This window comes from Tiliqua scincoides, chromosome 5 (genome assembly GCF_035046505.1).
Source record: "Tiliqua scincoides isolate rTilSci1 chromosome 5, rTilSci1.hap2, whole genome shotgun sequence".
Taxonomy (NCBI): domain Eukaryota; kingdom Metazoa; phylum Chordata; class Lepidosauria; order Squamata; family Scincidae; genus Tiliqua; species Tiliqua scincoides.
The window spans coordinates 69,136,610-69,155,305 of record NC_089825.1 but is presented as its reverse complement, the minus strand read 5'-3'; the positions used below and the strand labels follow the sequence as shown (position 1 = coordinate 69,155,305).

The 18,696-nt window shown below is 40.4% G+C and overlaps 1 protein-coding gene across 2 annotated transcripts in view; it reads right to left on the bottom strand.

Annotated features, from left to right (window-relative positions):
• Nucleotides 1-1,996: 1,996 nt before the first annotated feature.
• The window catches only part of BRD9 (bromodomain containing 9), a 32,956-nt gene continuing 16,256 nt past the window's right edge, over nucleotides 1,997-18,696 (bottom strand). For both annotated transcript variants that reach the window (XM_066628186.1, XM_066628187.1), the window contains exons 9-17: nucleotides 18,036-18,111; nucleotides 17,025-17,120; nucleotides 16,509-16,641; nucleotides 13,272-13,383; nucleotides 12,637-12,675; nucleotides 10,428-10,499; nucleotides 6,851-6,953; nucleotides 5,364-5,531; nucleotides 1,997-2,816 (exon numbers count right to left, since the gene is read on the bottom strand). In XM_066628186.1, coding sequence (XP_066484283.1) covers nucleotides 2,716-2,816; nucleotides 5,364-5,531; nucleotides 6,851-6,953; nucleotides 10,428-10,499; nucleotides 12,637-12,675; nucleotides 13,272-13,383; nucleotides 16,509-16,641; nucleotides 17,025-17,120; nucleotides 18,036-18,111 — 900 coding nt within the window. In that variant the 3' untranslated portion in view covers nucleotides 1,997-2,715. The remainder of the gene's footprint in view (nucleotides 2,817-5,363; nucleotides 5,532-6,850; nucleotides 6,954-10,427; nucleotides 10,500-12,636; nucleotides 12,676-13,271; nucleotides 13,384-16,508; nucleotides 16,642-17,024; nucleotides 17,121-18,035; nucleotides 18,112-18,696) is intronic.

Sequence of the window (18,696 nt, the reverse complement as noted above, 5' to 3'; positions counted from 1 at the left end):
TGTGCTGAAATAATTCTTTTAAGATGCTGCAGGACTCTGTCATAAGTTTACCATTTGTATGCAAACACTGAGGGGCTAAGAGCCCAATCCTATGCCTGCCTATTCAGAAGTAAGCCCCATTAGAGTTAATGGGGCTTACTCTCTGATAATCGTGAATGGGATTGCAGCCTAAGATGTCTCTTCCAAGTCACAACACTATATGATCAAAACTGAAGAAGGCAGAAAGACCAGGACACACTGTGGCAAACCAGTCTGGCTGTTGATAGTGGTGTCTCAGCCTAGCCCCTGGGAAATTAGAATCACTGCCATCAGAGATGGAATGATCTTAAGCCTTCCCCCAGTCTGGGGTTATCCCTCCCTCCTGAACGGTATTGTACAGCGGTCCCAATTGTAGCAGCTGCCTTCTGCTCATACATTCAGAGACACTGAGCACTCCTAGCATTGACTCAAACAAGTAGGCAAATAAACTAACTCAGAAGAAAACTAAAATAGACAAAGTACAAAATGGGGGAAAGAAGACCATAGAATCATAGATGGATGTGCAAGATGTTTGCCAATTGCAGGCAGTCTATAACTGATAGCTGGTGTGGGCAATCCTCCATTTCATCCCATGGGGTAAGTTCAACCACCAGAGGGCAGAAATATGACATTTGGGGAGAGGGAGCAATATATGCTTACAAGTCTGGTGGATGCTTATAAAGGTTTATTTGAAAAGGTGGCATTATAAGGGTTATTTGAGGTTTATTTGAAGGGTTTGTAAGGGTTTATTTGAAAGTGGCAACAACTGGGATCACCTAAGCATGGTTACTTCACCAAAAGGGTTCTGTCAAGGGTTCCATCTGGCAGTGGATGTTGCTCCAGCAAAAGCTGGCTCTTCCTTTTGAAGATGGCCCAGCACCCCCAGTTTCTTCTCAGCAGGTGGGGGTACCATAGCGGACAGTGAACTTGCAGGATCAGCCTCAATTCCTGTTCAGTATTGGCAGGATCCTCCCAGCCCCCAGATTGCAATAAATGGCATATCCTGGGCCTCACCTGGTCATGCTTACTGCTGTTGGACTCCAGTAACTCCACCCCTTCCCCTTTGCTCAAGCTGGTTTCATCCTCTTTTTTTTTCATCCTCTGGCCTGGTGCTGTCTTGTCCCCATCTTTTCCTTTCTTCAATCGTTGTCTCTACTCCATCTCACCCAGCAGTCCTATCTTTCCCCTCTGCCTCCCAGCAGTTGTTTTCGGTATTCCCCTCAGATTTGCATTCTCTCTCTCAGCTCCTTTTGTCTCTACCTGTCAACCATTTTTCTCTCCTTCTGGCCTTCAGCTTCTTTCTCTTCTATTCCTTTCTCTCCTCTTTCCACCTCACTTGTCCTTATGGCTGCAGTCCTTTTTAAGGGCTGGTACTAGCCTGCCTCCCCTTAGGAAAGGCTGTCATTAGCTGTGCAGCTGACAGCATCTCAGATCATCCTTTGATTAGATGTGGCAGTTCTAAGCAGGTCTCCTTGGATATATACCACTTATTTTGGCATGCAACTGCTGTTGGATCCATCCCCTCCCTTGGTTCCTCTCCAACTTACCCCCTTCTTCCTCCACCAGCTTACCTGCACAGGAGAAGGCAACAAGCCATGGCAGCCAGTGGCTGGTTCTGCTGCCCCTTTGCAGCAGCAGTTTGAAAACGGCTGCTGGCAGTGTACTCCATGCATTATTGGTAGTTGATTTATGGCAGTGGGACACAGTCACACAGACTCTCATTCAAGTAGTAGCCAAGATCCTCCCAATAAAATCCCAAGTCTGGTCTGGGCTACAGTCTGATCACCTCTGGATTAGTAGTGTTAATTTTTTGTAAAAGGTATCCTAAAGATTTTGGTAAATGAATTAGAACTTCATTATTCTAATATTCTGTTTAGTAGGTTTATTTCAGAACATCAATTTTCATTCTTATAAAGTTTCAGTCAAACAAATTATATTCTGGAAACAGAAGAACACAAGTACATTTTGAGTTTTATTAATATTTACAGTATTTTTAATGAACAAATTAATTCTAGTTTATACATAATAGTAAGTGTTTAAAAAGCCATTCAATGTCAAATTTCAAATACTTCATTTAAAAACTACACAAATGCTTTCCCTTTTGGCAGGTACAATTTTACTCATATACACAAAACATTAAAAATCCATTCTATATACTTTGGCAGAGGCTGAATGTATTAGTGAAGTCTTCAAAATTATCATAAATCTTTTGCACACAAAATTAAGAGGTTCTGACATTGTTTTTATTTTAATCTGGCCCATCTCTTCACTGAGCAACTAGGGGAATATAAGGGAGAACATGAAGACAACCACAGTTCTAAAACCTGCAAAAATACCCCTCCTAGAGGAGTTTCTATATGATAATAGCTGTACAGAAGGTTTATATGTCAAACTTTAATGTCTGACAGCATGATAGACAGCTGATTTGCATTTTTTGATAAATAATATTTCTTAAATACGTAATTTGCAATTGCTTCTTTAGGTCTATTATATATATCCCTAAATGATGTGTGAGCTATGGTGCAAATATCATGATACACTTACTACCAAAGTAAAATTTACAAATATGTGCACAAACATTATTACAAAACAATCCTCATACAAAAAGAGGACAAAATGAAATGCATACCATTTGATGGAACTTTGTAAAATATTACACTGTTTAAAAAATACAACTTAAATACTGTGTATTTGAGATTAATTGTTATTGGCATTTGCAGGTTCTGGAGATTGAAGAAATTCATAGGGGTCATGAACCATGTCTGGTTGTTCTCCCACGCTTAAGTGTGAAGGGCTTCCTGTAAAAAATAGGGAGAAAAAGAAGATAGTTTAGCAGGTTATATTATTTGGGAGACATCTGTTAAAACTTCACTGTCTGGTGAAAATACATAATCTGTGCAATCCTATGAGTGATGTGCTGTGGATCCTGAGTGAGCCTTGCACATCAAAGGTTCATTGCACACTTCTGTGAAGGCACCCAGCAATGTCATTGCTGCATGCCTCTGAAGCACAGCTGATTGCCAGATCACCGGTTGCTCATCAAACCACCCAACTCCAGAACAGCCGCCACATGAGCAAACTAGAGCCACTAGGCCAACTGCAGAGTGGGGAAGGCCAACAGAGGGTGAAGTAGCCTGTATATTTTCATTTTATCTCCTGTATGGGACTTGGTTTTGGTTACATTAAATATGTATAGGCTGCATCCCAGATCTATGTCTGTATGTGGATGGAAATGTCCTTCCCATAACCTGATGTGGACTTGTCCCCTGGGACAACAGGGTAGGCAGGATACATGCCACAGCATGTCTACTTAGTCATTATGTGCAATAGACCTTACCCCTAGGAAAGTGCATGTAGGAATGTAACCTAAGGCTGCAATCCTATATACACTTACCCCTAGGAAAGTGCATGTAGAAATGTAACCTAAGGCTGCAATCCTATATACACTTCCCTGTGAATAAATCCCACTGAACTTAATGGGGTTTACCTCTAAGACTGCACTGTAAGCTTCACCTCCTCCACTGCTGGTTTACCATGCCAAGATATTATACATTCATACAGCCTGTTTAGTCCCTCTCTATTAGAGGTGCGAGACTGCTGATGGATGGCAGTAGAGCTGAGGCTTTGAATGAACTTCTGCAGAGATTACCCCTGCTAATTGGGTAAGAGGCACTTTTTCAAGTGGGTGCTCCTTTTTTTTTTTAGCAGGGGGAGAGTAACTGGCCCACCTCACCCCAGCATTGTCTGTTCTAGTGGCTGTCTGCTGGTATTCATTTGCATCTTTTTAGATTGTGAGCCCTTTTGGGACAGGGAGCCATTTAGTTATTTGATTTTTCTCTTTAAACCGCTTTGTGAACTTTTAGTTGAAAAGCGGTATATAAATACTGTTAATAAATAATAATGTGTTGGAGCATCTCCCTCCAAAAATGAAGCCTCTCTATATAAATTCACTTCAGGGCTGTTTTAATGAGGTTTTTGTAGGTGTGTAATTTTATTTGTTTTGAGACTGTCTTGGAAATTGAATTGATAACTTGTGGATTTTAAATAAAAATAAACCACATGCTAAGTGAATTTGATGGAAATATTTATCTATGGTTGTATCCTGATTTCTTCCAAGAACTTCAGGTGGCCGTGAGGGAAAACATCTGGAAATGAAGGGTTCTATGAGCTTCTCATAAACCATTAATTGTAAAAACTCCATTTGTAAAAAATTACTTTGGTGATAGCCTGCCTGTGTGAACCACCTTAGGTCTGTAAGATTCTCACTCACTGTGAGAGTCAGTGAGAAAGAAAGTATATAAATACTATATCATTATTATTGATGATGATGATACCTGAATGCTATGCAAAGTTCCCTCCATCCAAGTGCAGAATACATTTTATGGTGTCATGGCCATCAAGGTAATGGGTGCATATGTGTCACCAGTAGAAATAAAAAAATATATACATCTATAACTACTTGCACAAGTATAAAGAAAACTGGACTGTATCTGCATTTGGAGGCATTCACCAATTAAAAAGGCTTATTCAGAAGTGAATCCAACTACGTTCAGTGGGGCTGTAACCACCACAAGGAAACTGAATTTACTTCTGAATGAACATGCACAGTTTTGGGTTGAAGCTGTTCAAGAGGGTATATAGGAAAAAGTGCTCATACAACATGTAACTCAAGGGTGTCAGGGCATTTATTTACTGATTGATGGCTCCTTTTGCTTTTCTGGAGTAGGGGTGAGGCTGTGCTGGGCCTCAGAAGGGCCTCCAGAAGATAAGTGGGATAGCTGTTTGGAACACAGTGGGTTCTCTGTAAACAGCCCCTTTTTAGTGAATTAAGTACACAACACCAATGCTTCTCCCTCACTTTCAGACTTCCTGTGCTGCTACTGCACTTGTGCAGGATGCAAGCTATTTCATTGCTGCTTCAAGGTTCTGAGCAAGTACAATTGGTTGTGCACACTGATCTGCCAGCTCCAGCCAGCATTGCTTGATGAATGGGTGATGCATCCCTGCACTTTCCTTACACAGAGGCCTTGCCTGCCTCCCCTAGTAAAAACAACTCCTCAACGACTGTGTGCTTGAACAACTTAAATGTGCAAGGTGTGAAGGATTCTTGAGCACCCATGCAGCTGTTCAGCTTAATGGGAATAGAAGTGCTATCCCATTTTATCTTCACAATAATCCTGTGAAGTAGGTTAGGCTGAGACAGAGACCAACCCAGATGAATAAACAAGTCTACTGGTGCTTAATTTGCTGCTAATGACAATATAGATGATACTTTGAGACTTTCACAAACAACCCTAAGTGGAATCAGGACACTTTAGGTGGTCATACTGTACAACTACATTTACCTAGATGGTGCTGATCCCTTTCGGAAGCATTCGAGAGAGAACTGAGGTTAGAAGAAGGCCTGGATCCCACTCGATCAGTTTGAGCTTCATGAAGGTCCTGCAGCAATTTGGCTGTTTCATCCAAGTGTAAATGATTGTCATCATGATCCAGTTCCTTCTTTACTTTCCCTAAAAACGGTGTCATCGTTGAAGTGAACAATGTGAGTAAACAATGAGAAAAAAATTATCATTGAAAGGATTTTTTGCTATTTTCCTCCCCTGTCAATTTTCTTTTACAATTAAGCTGAAAAATCTATGCTATCTGAATATATCTTAAGAGGGGCTCTATTTTTATCCAATGGTATAAAAGATTTTCCATTAATAATGTATTCAGAATAACATGTTCAAGTTTCAGCAAGGACATGCATTCCAGCACCTCAAAGAGGCTGAAATATTCCTTTAAAAATAAGGATATTAGACCCCATTCCTCAGACCCACATAGCAAAGGTTTAAAAAAAACTCAGAGCCATACTACATAAGCCAATGGAGATCTGTAATTGGATCTCCTATCTTTGTACACTGGTTTTAAAAGCCAATGTGGAGGGAAGGGGCATGGGATTGGAACAGTTGTGCTAGAGAATGGAATGATCAACTCTTTTCTCCCCTACCCATGTGGGTCCCACACTCACCACTCACAAAACTGCTATTTGTCCAGTAATGGAAAATATACATTTTTTGCCTAATACTACAAATAGCTTATTCTTCGGCTAGAGAGGGGAGGGTTTTCTATCCAGAAAACTGCATGAGAGAAGAAGCGTTATTAAGGCACAGTCCTATGTACGTTTATGCGGAAGTAAGGCTTCTGAACTTGAATGGGACTTACTTCCAGGTATCAGTAGACAGGATTACAGCCTTAGGTTTCGACCCTATTGGGCCCGGTGGCAGTGCTCGACCAGCACTGCTGGTCCAACTGACACAAAAAGTGCCATAAGGCACTTTCATGCCAGGGGTACAGGTGCACTCCCAGTGCTGGGCCCAGTGGCAGTTGGCACGGGGTCTTGGCACTGGAGGACGAGTGGCGAGGGCTCCCAGTAGTATGTTTTGCATTTCAGGGTGGAGAGGGGGCAGAACTGGTGGGAAGAGGGCAGCAGAGATGGCAGCAGGCTCTGCCACCATATCCTAACCCCATCCCAAGCCAGGAAACCTGACATGGGTCTCCTTGATTCTGCACTTGCTCAATAGTGGGCAACAGATCTGAGGAGACCCATTGGGGTCACCTGGTCACTATATGGGGTAAGGGAACATAAGTTAGTCCTTTATCCTATTGGGCTGTTAGTCCTTTATCCTGCATCAGTCCAGTAAGTTATCTTGTGCATCATCACAAATGTTACATTAACACACCTGGGCCTATACTATGTTAGGAGAACCAAGAAAACAATGACTATTGGACCATGTTATGTATATACTACTGAATCACACTTTCAACACACCTTGATGAGAACACCTACCCAATGAACTCAACATCGATATGTCAAGTGACACATCTGGATACGGCTTCATGGATAAAAAATCCAAAACTGAACTAGTACCATCTCCAATGGCTTCTCCAACCTGAACAAAAAGAGAAAGTAGAATTCTGAGTTATCAAAATGATAACTACACAACAGAACAATAATTATTTGCTCAGGGTTGCTACGAATGTGATTTCCCTCAAATGCAAGCATGTTCTCCCCAAGAAGGGCAACATGCATACTACATGAGCTGTATATGAAAAAAGAGATTCCTTACGAAGCACCACTGAAATCAATTAGACTTAAGTGAGTGACAACTAATGTGTCACACTGATTTAAATTATGCTTAGTTAGGATTCCCTGTCCCCATGACTTTTGGCTGGGCAATCAAATATGCTCATTGTACTGTGTCTGCATGTATACTCACTGTTTCAGGAAAGCATTATTTCATCTTTTCTGGGGCATCACATACAATCCTACCCTTCAGTACATTTTAAGACTGCAAAGGACTTGGATCCATCACCCAAGTCTGATAATCACTTTACTGATCATTTTTTAAATCACGATTTTATCACAGCCTTCTTCCACAAAGTTCATGGTCACATTAATAGGGTTAACTCACTTTATCCTCAAAAACCATCCTCTGAGATATAATACCAAAATTTGCCTGTAAATATCCAATTTTCCTTATGCACATAGCTTGCTCCAAGATTATATCTACTTAATCCTTCAGCCCCCACTTTTCCCTTCCACAGAAGATTTCTTATGCAGATCTGATCGTTATTTTCTGCCATCACTGCCTGCCAGCCTCTTTAATCTCAGTTCTAGGCAGCTGAGAAATTGCTCATATAACCCTTTTTTCCTGAATTAGCTGAACTTGGTCTTGGGCACTGAATTTAGGAGCGGGTATTTACATGAATTTAGTTAGGGGCAGGTATTTCGGTTCTTCCCTGGCAAATACACATGGCACAAAGTTATTTATTTATTAAAGACAGGATAGTAAAGACAGCAAAGAGCCCTCATGCATAACAAACGGCACATTCATGGGATAACACACAACATCAGGAAAACAATAAACATTAGCTCAGCCTAACGACCCTAGGAATACTTACCTCTGAAGTTGAATTCGGGAAAGAAATCCTAGGCTGCAAGTTTCAAGCATGGCTAGGAACACTCTTGCTCCTGGGATGCTTGCCAGTGGTAGATTCCAGGGCAATGCAAGCAGAAGGCAAAAGGCAAAAAGGAGGCCAAAATGGCTCTGCACCTTTCCCTTTTTATACTTTTTTCAACCTTACAAAAAAAAATCAGCTGATGCAATCTTGAACTGTGATGAGAGCATCACATAGGCATGCAAGTGTCCAGCAAGAAAAAAAAAAGGTCACTTTGTGATTCAGGAAAGGTAGCCAGAGTCTTGTGATTTCTCCCCTCCTCCCCCACACTGCTCACAGCTGCATTTCTTATCTCCGAGAGTTACATCCTGGCACCTTGGAACAGACTATCTCAGACAGAAACAGCTTATCCTGAAAGATTTCCAATTCTGTGGCCTTTTAATGTTCCCTAATCAATTTCTTGGCCATTTGGCCATAAATTGCAGACCCACAACTCCGGCAGAGAAATTCCATGCCAGGCATCCACGTTTGGCCCTTCCCTGGCAGAGTTAAGGACAGTTACATATTACAGACTCCTTTTGATGTTACTCTCCTCTACCTTGTTGACCCAGCTCCTCACAGCTATAATTCTACTGCCTTTAAACGATACTCTTCAAATTCCAGTATCTTCAGAGTACATGAAAAACACTAAACACTGTTCACTGCATGAACATTGTGCCATATTGCCTGTAAGCAAATTATAATCCGGTTAAACAGAAAGGAGAGAAGGAGAATGGATGGCTGAACCCCACCCCTGCCTGCAATTCTTTAGTGTACCTCAACCAGTGCTAGGTCCCTTCCACTGGTGCAAACTCAGGGGAACCTTTACTTTAAGGGCACAGCTTTTACTAACAAGGCCAAAGTGCCCCAAAAGGGAAGGTGCGTCAGTGACATAGCCTGGTGGGGGGCCAACCATCCCAGGTGCCACCCTCAGGGAGGTAACAGCACTAGTGACCAAAATTGTGGTTATTAGGAATAAGACCATCATATTATACAGCATTTGATGTGTATTTTACAGTAGAATGCAATGAAACAAACTGGAGTGAAATATCTCAATTCTATCAAAAGTTATGGCCAAAAAACCAGAAAACAAATATGCAACTGTCTTATGTAACAAAAAGTAGATTTCCTAACTCAGAATGGACCAATGAGACTGATAATTCGAAAAGTCAATGAGATGTTATTATGACATACCATAGTACCAATAAGATGTTAGTAAGGTGACACCCTCAGGGGAGATGACACCATTAGTGACCAAAATTATTGTGGTTTTTAGGAATACCATCAAGTTACATACCATTCGATGCATACTTTACACCAGAATGCAATGAAACAAAGTGCACTGAAATATCTGTGTCCTATCAGAAGCTATAACCAAATAACCAGAAAAGGAAACATAATTGCCTTGTGTCACAAAAAGTGCCCATTTCTGCCCAGCTCACAGGTGTACATATTTGATCTCTAATTGTATATATGCAATGTTGGGCAAAAATGGCATAATTCAAAACTGACCAATGCTGAGTGTTATGAAGCTCTAATATATGACACAGCATGGAACCAATAAGATGTTGTTATGAATCAGCTCCCTTTTCCATGCATCAGAGCTAATACTCAAACTCCTATTCAGTTGTGGGAGTGTCATCAAGTTGGCCACTGTTGTTTTTTTTGTTGGTTACAGATTGGTCGGTAACCTGTATTGTTCTATAGTAAAATAAATAAATAAATGGTGGAGATACCATGACTTACTAGACTGGGTGACACCTACCCTAGCGATGCCACTGGAAGGTTGGGTATTGTTGTTCACTGGCTTAGATGACTTTTAAAGTGAGTTCTAAACATTCATGGTGGACTATAGTCCATTAGTCTATTAACTAATAGTCTATTACCCATGATAGCTACATTGAACCTCCAGATGCAGGGGCAGTATGTCACTGAGTCAGGAATGGATCCAGTGTTTGTGTTTTTGGGGGTGGGGGCACGAGAACTCTTAATTCCAGAGCCCAGGTCAACCAGGCAGATAGACCTGGGCTCTTGGTTGAACTTTGGCCTCTGTGGCTGAAGTTTGCTGCGTGGGTAGACCTGGGCTCCCACCTGGATTTGCAGCCCAAATCTACCTGCTGGGTAGACCTGGGCTCCCTTCTGATTGCCCTCTGGAGCCATCTCTTCCAAATGGGTAGACCTGGGCTCCTGGGTGAACTTTGGCCTCCACAGTCAAGGTTTGCTGAGTGGGAAAACTTGGACTCCCGTCCAGAATTGAAGCACAGATTAATTAATGTTGTCATATGGGGTGTCAAAAATTTATGGGTGTTGGGTGCCAAATGACTTAGCTACGCTACTGAGGTGCGTACAGATCTCAGTTGCTAACATTCAAGATTTACCCTTTGGCCACATTTTCTTAGAGGCACAAACTATATAAGAAATCTTACCATACTTTGCTTGGAGGCATCTGGGCAAGTATTGCGCAATTTATGTTCTTCTTTTATGAGAACTGGTGGAATCTAAAATATGAAAACACATTCAAATTGCTAGCAATTTAAAAATCAGTATTCAGCTTCCCCATACCAGCTTCACATCGCTTACCACCACAGAGTTCAACATGAAATCTACCATAGGCACTCGCCTTCAGGGCAAGAAATTTTTGCCAATACATCAAGCTTAGATAATCACCTTGTCTTCACTCTGAGGTCGCTCAGGGGGCAGAGCTTTTCAAGCAACTTTGAAGAAGTTGCTTTTCAACTAGCATTGCTTTTCAAGCAGCGCTGGCAATGTAGAGATAATCTGAGATAATCAGCATTGGCAATGCAGAGGACCGTTAATCTCCAAGACAGCCCCTAGAAAGCTGCAGCTAAAGTTTAATCTTTTCACTGCCCCTGAGACTTCCATTGAATTCCATTGAATTGAAGCCAACCTCCTCTAAGTTTACAGAGCCTGTTGCAGCCTCCTTCCATTTTGCAAATGCTTTTTCAAACAGCAGGATTTACAGGTCCAACTGTGTTATACATGGATTTTTTATACACCGATTTGACAAAACACGAACGGTCATTGCAAATGAGAAGGAATGTGCTGATCCCTGGAGAAGAAAAAATGCATCCCTTTAAAATCACTGTTTAAAAATAGCTTTTCTTACTGTTGTAGACTCATGCAAGTGATCATGCCATTCTTCAGCTGAGCCAGGCAAAAGCAGGGGTTCTAATTGCTTACTGCCTTTCTATAACAGTAAGAAAAGCTGTTTTAAACCACAATTGGAAAGGGATGCACTTTTTAATTTTTTTTAACTGTTTTTATTTAACATATTTTATGGTATCAGCAGGGAGTCCCAGAATCAAATACCTTGGGATGGTGAGTCACAACCTTATTCCATTAGGAGCAGTGAGTCTTTAAATCTATTTTTCCACTGTTTTTATATCCACTTTTTTTATCCACTAGGGGTTCCGGAATGGAATCCCAGTGGATAACGAGGGACGACCTGTAATCCTCGTTTCCATTTGAAACAAAGTCCCAGGCTGCAATTTAGTGCACCATCACTTAAGAATAACACCCATGGAAAGCAATGGGTCTGCTTCTGAATATATAGGGTTGCAACTATGTGTAGATGCACTTCCAGTAATTACTTGTTGCTTGTCTCTCTGCTGTGAATTGAATTGCACACTCCCAGTTATGTGTTATATGTTATATATTGAGCCTCTGGCTTAACACACGAGGCACCTTAAAGAAGGATTTGATTAATGGTTCTCCTGCAGTGCTTCCCAACCTTTTTCACTTGCATACTCCTTGGCAGCCCATTTCCATAAATTGTACCCCTCATATTAGCTAAATGTTTGTAATTAATATTAATACAAGCCCTCATCTCCTCCATATGAAAGCCCATACTTCTTTTTCAAGCACTCCTAAAGGTCCTGTCAAGTACCCTTTGGGGTACATGTACTCCAGGCTGGGAACCACTGTTCAACTAGTATGTTGTATACAGTGCATTTACTCTGATAGTGTTTACAAAAAGGTTGTGAAGACCAGAATTAAAAAAGTTAAAGAATAAAAATGTTTCTTATGGTCTTTTATTATATTTTTAATAAATTAGAGACTGCACAGTTCTTAGGCAACAATTACTGGTAGGTTATTTTTCAGGATAAGGCTTCAAGTAAAATCAGACAAAACTATAGTCAGAAACCCCCTAAGTTTAACCCTAGACTTAGCTGAGGGTCATAGAAAATTCCATGATTTTGGCTCAAAAACTTGCCCTCGACGTCTGTGGAACTGACTTATAGTCGAGTATCTGTGGTATTCCCTTTTGTGCTTCAGTTTACAATTTTTATACATTAGGTCAGTGGTTCCCAAATTGTTTAGCATCAGGACCCACTTTAAAAAGTTTCACTTTACCAGCCACTCAAGCCTCTGTAGCCATAGTGGTGATTAGGCAGCAGTACCCCTTTTCCTTTGATAAATTGAAAAAAATACAAAATTTAAGGAATGAAAGTGACACAGAAAAATCCAACCCAAACTCAAATCTTAACGTCTTGAAAACATCTAGAATGTTGTGGTGAACAACCCATGAACTTCCCAAACGTTTGTAGTTCTTCTAACACAGGTTACCAGCAAGAATGATGATTTATAGTTTTGTTTTTATGCAGTACAACTTACTTTAACTTCATCTGGTGGCTTCACAGGAATGTTTCTTCTCTGAAAATTTAAAAAAAAAATTTGGTATAGGAACATTTTCGCTACCTTCTTTTATTGATGTTGAGCAATTATTCATATTCAGTAGGAGAGACTAATTTCCCCTACAACCTTTTGTTAGATTTATAATTAGATTCATCTTGCAGATCTACTAAAACCTACAGAAATCTGGGACAAAGGGGAACAAAAATAGGGCAAGGAACAAATTATTTTCTTTTGATCTGTGCTCAAACAAGACAAGAAAATAACTGTGGTGGTTTTAAAATCATGCAGAAAACGATACTATTTATTTTGTTTAATATCATGATCCACAAGCAAGCTTAACATTAATACAAAACAGCAGAATTAAGTAAAGACTGAGAGATAGTAATTAACTGCTTCATATTACAAATGCTCCCTGAATTAGAAAGTTCTTAATTTGCCAGTGGAAACTTAGCAGTGAATGAACCAAGCAAGCCCTCCATGGAAGCAACAGCTGACGTACCACTACTGAGTAGGCCCTGTCTTGCATAACCACCCACCATATTCCATTGTGCAACGTATCTCAAGGGAAAAACAAACAAACACAACAATTACAGCTCTGTGTAATGCAAACTTACCTGCTTTAGCTGATAAATAGTTTTGGAATGATCTCCACAAGTGATCTGATCCAATAGGTCATCCACTAATTTTTTGCTGTAACTTCCAGAATCTTTCACAAATTCCTGCAAACTAGAAGAAATTGTGATATAAAATTCAGACAGCAGCATACATATTTGTACATTAATATTTTAAAAAATCTTGCTTATTACAGCTTTCTTCCGTTGTTTTGCCTCCCACAGAGTTTCCAAAAGAGCATTTCCCCAGATACTGCAAATCTTTGTATATTGTTTGTTTTAACTGCCACAGGAGCAATTATGAGGGATGAGAAAAATAAACTGGAACTTAATCCAGATAAAACAGAAGAACTGCTGGTTAGGGAACTGCTTGATCCAAGAGTAAATGTACAGTCTGTTCTGGAGGACTAGAAACTTGATCCTTTAATGCAGGACTCTCCAAAACCTGGGTCTGGAAAAAGCCCTTCTCCCACGAGCAGAGATTTCATTTCTTTCAAGCTGATCTAGGCACAGAGATATTCTGGGTAGTCCTGTGTGCCCAAACATTCTGCTGCACAGCATTCTGGAATGTTGAGCACACAACTGCCTAGAGTGGCTCTGTGGCCAGATCAGCTTGAAACAAACATGGCGATGAGGTGGAATGGTAAGCGCCAGTTGGGGCAGGGAGGGGTTTTTGAGAATGCTTTAGTGGTTCTCCTCAATGCAGTGCTGCTTTAAGTGATGATGGAGACCAGGAGACATTTTACCAGCTTCCGTTGGCTGGTCAATAGGGCCTCTTCCTGGAAAAGTCAGACTTAGCTACAGACATTCACACGCTAGAACATGGGCGTCAAATATAAAGCCTGCAGGATGGATATAGTCCCCAGAAGGAATCTCTTCAGAACCTGTTATAACTGGGCTCTCCCAGCATGACAATTGGGCTTGCTCACATCTTGAAATTATGAACAAGATTTGCACATTTTCTGTTCTGTCATTTGGAACTAATGAGTTTCTGTGTTAGACCAAAGTGCTTATATGTGAGAACAAAGTGCTTCTTTCTGACCATCATCAGCTTAATGTTACTTCCTGCTCTCAGCAGATGCCATTTGACACCCCTGCTCTATAAACCTCCAGAATTGACTACTGTAAAGTGCTCTATGGGGGGGTTACACTCGAAAAGCATCTGGAAACAGTGTAAAATCAGGTTTTTTACTAGTCCTAGCAAACTGGAGCACAACATTTCAGTATTGACAAAGCCCGAAAAAGTATGGGAATATGTTAGGCAGCACCTTTCCTGTGTTCAGCTCCTCATGCACTCTATTCAACATCTGAGGTCCTGCTCCATGTACCTTAGCCAGATTGGTGGGTGGCTAATAAAAGCAGGATTTTTTCAGATATGGCACTAACTTTCTGGAATGCTCTCCCCAGGAAGATCCATCTGGCCCCACAACTGCATGTTCAAATACCATAAAAATATGATTATTGAAGAAGGTCTTTTTAGGATGGTTGATTTTGTTTTTGCTGCTTTTTAGTTTCACCACAATATCTACCTTAGATACTCACGTACAGTACAGTGAAATTTTTGCCAAGTAATCAAGCTCCAATTATCACTTCACCTTATCTCCGAGTCAATCAGAGGGCAGAGCCTTTCAACTCTGAAGTGTTTGGTTTCTCAGCTCTGAAAAGTTTTGTTTCTCTGCTCAGCTCAGGCAGGCACCTGGTTAGTTGCTATAGTAATTTTCCTGGGACATTCCAGCCAAAGTTAACCTTTTATTCTCCTTCCTTCTGCTGCAACCTGGTTCTGCTTGGGAAATGCTTGCAAAGCAGGTCTGTTTTTTTGAAACACCAGGATGGGATCCTCCTTCCCAGGCTACAGTTCAGTGCACCATTACTTTAGAATAACACCCATGGAAAGCATTGGGTCTACTTCTGAGTAAAAAGGGCTGCAAATATATGCAGCTGCATCTCTCTGCTGTGAATTGAATTGCACACTCCCAGTTATGTGTTATATGCTGTACGTAGAGCTTCTGGCTTAACACACCAGACACCTTAAAGGTGGATTTGATTCATAGTCCTCCTGCAGTGGTTCCCAACCCTTTTCACTTGCATATCCCTTGACAGCCCATTTCCATAAATTGTACCCTTCATATTAGCGAAATGTTTGTAATTAATGATACAAGCCCTCATCTCTGCCATATGAAAGACCAGACTTCATGTATTCATCACATATTTTCTCTTTTCATCTGAAGAACAGAAGACTCTGCCTTTGCACTGTTTTGCACCAGAAGTGTCCTGAGAATTTCTGGGTGATTGATCACTTTCCATATTATGTTTCAGTATTTTTACTGCGCTGGTTTTCAATCACTGGTTCATAGATGAATTGATGACCAAAAACTAGCTATTGGTGGGGCTTTCACAGCCAACTAGCTACCTCCCTTCCTGCCTTGCTGGTCCTTGCAAGGCATTCCTGCCTTCCAAGGCATTCTGGAGCACAACCTGCCTTTTTTTGCCATTATTCCATTCTTTTTCAAGTACCCCTAAAGGTCCTGTTGAGTGTCCCTAGGAGTACATGAACATCAGGTTGGGAACCATTGTTTTACTGGTATGTAGTTTACAGTGCACTTACTCTGATAGTGTTTACAAAAAGGTGATGACGACCAGAATTTAAAAAGAATAAAAATGTACCTTATGATCTTTTACTATGTTTTTAATAAATTAGACTGTACAGTTCTTAGGTAACAATTAGTGGTAGGTTATTTTTCAGGATCTGGCCTCAAGTAAAATCAGACAAAACTATAGTCAGAAACCCCTCTACGTTTAACCCCCGACTTATCTGAGGGTCATAGAAAATTCCATGATTGTTGGTTTAAAACCTGCCCTCGAATTATCTGTGGGGTCGACTTATAGGCGAGTATCTGCGGTATTTGTTTGTGCCTTGTTTGGCTGCTGTGTATTTGTTTTCTTATTAGGTTATTCAATACTTTAATATTTTAATTATGCTTTTGTCTTCAGCTATTTATATTATTATTATTATTATTATTATTATTATTAACAATATTTATATACCGCTTTTCAACTAAAAGTTCACAAAGCGGTTTACAGAGAAAAATCAAATAACTAAATGGCTCTAAAATAATAAAAGTGGGATGTACATATTTTAAACTATTTTGTATATACCCCTAACTTTAAACATTTGTGCTGTAGTGCATGCAACACCAGTGAAGTATCCATGCTTGCCATGTTCCATTATGACTTGCTTACCTTAAGGCACACTGGATCCCAGTTTCATCTCCATATGCTGAATACAGCAGTTCCATTTCATCTGCTTTCAGATCATGAAAGATAGAGTGGTTTTGCATCGAGAGTGCTGTATTAGCACTGGAAAGAAATGTAACTGAAATATAAGAAAAAAAGTCTTTGGAATTTTCTTCTGCCAGAAAAATGTGCATTTCTTAGGTTGCTTCAAAAATGGATGCATGTTGTTTACACATTAGAATTACACACTGGCACATAGGTGTGAATGAGGCACTACAGTGCAGAACACGCAGAACTGCCATTATAATCACTTCGCCTCACCTCACCATACAATTCAATGGAGGTTCAAGCATACAGCTATAAACCATTAAACGTACAGTAAACATCCAAAATGAATTGAAAACACCTTCTTGACACTATTGTGTGCTTCACAAATGAATACAGATATCATACAAAAACAAATATTTAATCTTGACAATCTAAAATGCATTTGCCTCAGAGGTCTTCAACACATGCACCCACCTTTGTGCCTTCTTTCATCTTTAAAGCCTAATGCAGTGAAACCAGGCAATAATTTGCTTGATAGCGAACTCAGATCCACTGGATGGGATTCTTCTTCTGTATTGAAATAGGATTCATATAACACATTTAACGTTGCAAATATAATATAAACAAGTAATAGAAAAATATATTTGTGTATGTTTATATGGAATTTGTATCAGAATGTATTTACCATTTTCAGTTCATACGTAACATACATTATACATCTATGTATAAGCAGACAAGAAGAATCTGAATTCTCATTTGATGCTTTACTCTTTGAACCTTGCTATCACTGTGGCCTCTAATTTGCCATGGAGTAGTCAGCAGTGAAATGGAGGGAAAGATAAGCAGGACTGCAGATCAATGTGTCACAGCCAGGCAATGTGCCACTGGCCCTCCTGCTTTTTGTCCAGGACTTAAACCCCCTGTTGCCTATGTCAAAGGTTGGTTAACCTTGTTTTAACGAAATAGCTGACGATTACGTTGAATAAGCAGAGTATATATTTACAGCAACTCAGCTCAGATGAATGTCAAAAATATTCCAATCAACAGAAAGATACTTTCGATTTCAGCAGTGCTGATAAATGCTGCTTAATTTTGAAACTATTTGTAATATTAGCCAGAAACTCTCAAGGAAATTATTACTAACTATCCACTTTAGCTGATGATATATTGTCAAGTGTATCTCTGGGTGTAAACCTTACTGTTTTGTTGCCAGTTTTAATACACCATTACTGACTTGAGCTCCACAAAGGAATTGACAGGTTTTGGTTACTCAAATTAAGATGGAATCATAACATTGAATTGAAATGTTTGTCTCTCACTAACAGAGCAATTAAAAAAACAGACATTACAGTGCAACCCTAAAATGTCTACTCAGATATGTTTTTTTCTGTTTAATGTATAAAGAAATACAGCCTTATCATGCACCAATAAAACCACAGTTGCAATGATTTTTAAAAAGCATATTGAGATTATCAGAACAATTACCTTCTGCTTCTGGATCTGATGGATTGACTACACTGAAAACCAAAGACCCGTCGCCACTTTTTTTCAAATAGCCTATCTGTACTTAAAAACACAGACAGAAATATAAATTGGTGTCATGCTTCCTAAAAACAATGAAAATCTACATTTTAAAATTTTTTATCCTAACGGCCTGATCCACACTGCTGAGATCACACAACATCAGCCCTGTTACACCTTGCCTCCTGCTGTGTGTGGACAGCATGCTCCAAAGAACAAGGGAGATAATTTTCCTCCACATAATCTCCAATACTTTCTTTGCTGGCTTGATGTCATCACAAGACTATTTCCTTAGCATCTTTGTTCAGTTATGGCTCTTACAGCCCAATCCTAATTTGCCCTGGAGCATGCAGGCTGGCTGTCCTGCGCTGCATCCAGAGCAGGGTTGGGGCTGGCTGCGGCGCAACTCAGGGAAAGGGGAATTAATTCCCCTTACCCTGAGCAATGTGGCAGTAGGCCATATGGGGCAACTCGAATCTATGCCATTTAAAGAAATGGTGCAAATCCAAGTAGCCCAGCAGTAGGTCAGGCTGTCCAGAAGGCCAAAGTGCTGGATCCTGGTCCCACCCCCCACCCAGAACCAGTCCTCCCACCAGCCCACCCACCCCAGAACGCCTCTGTTCCA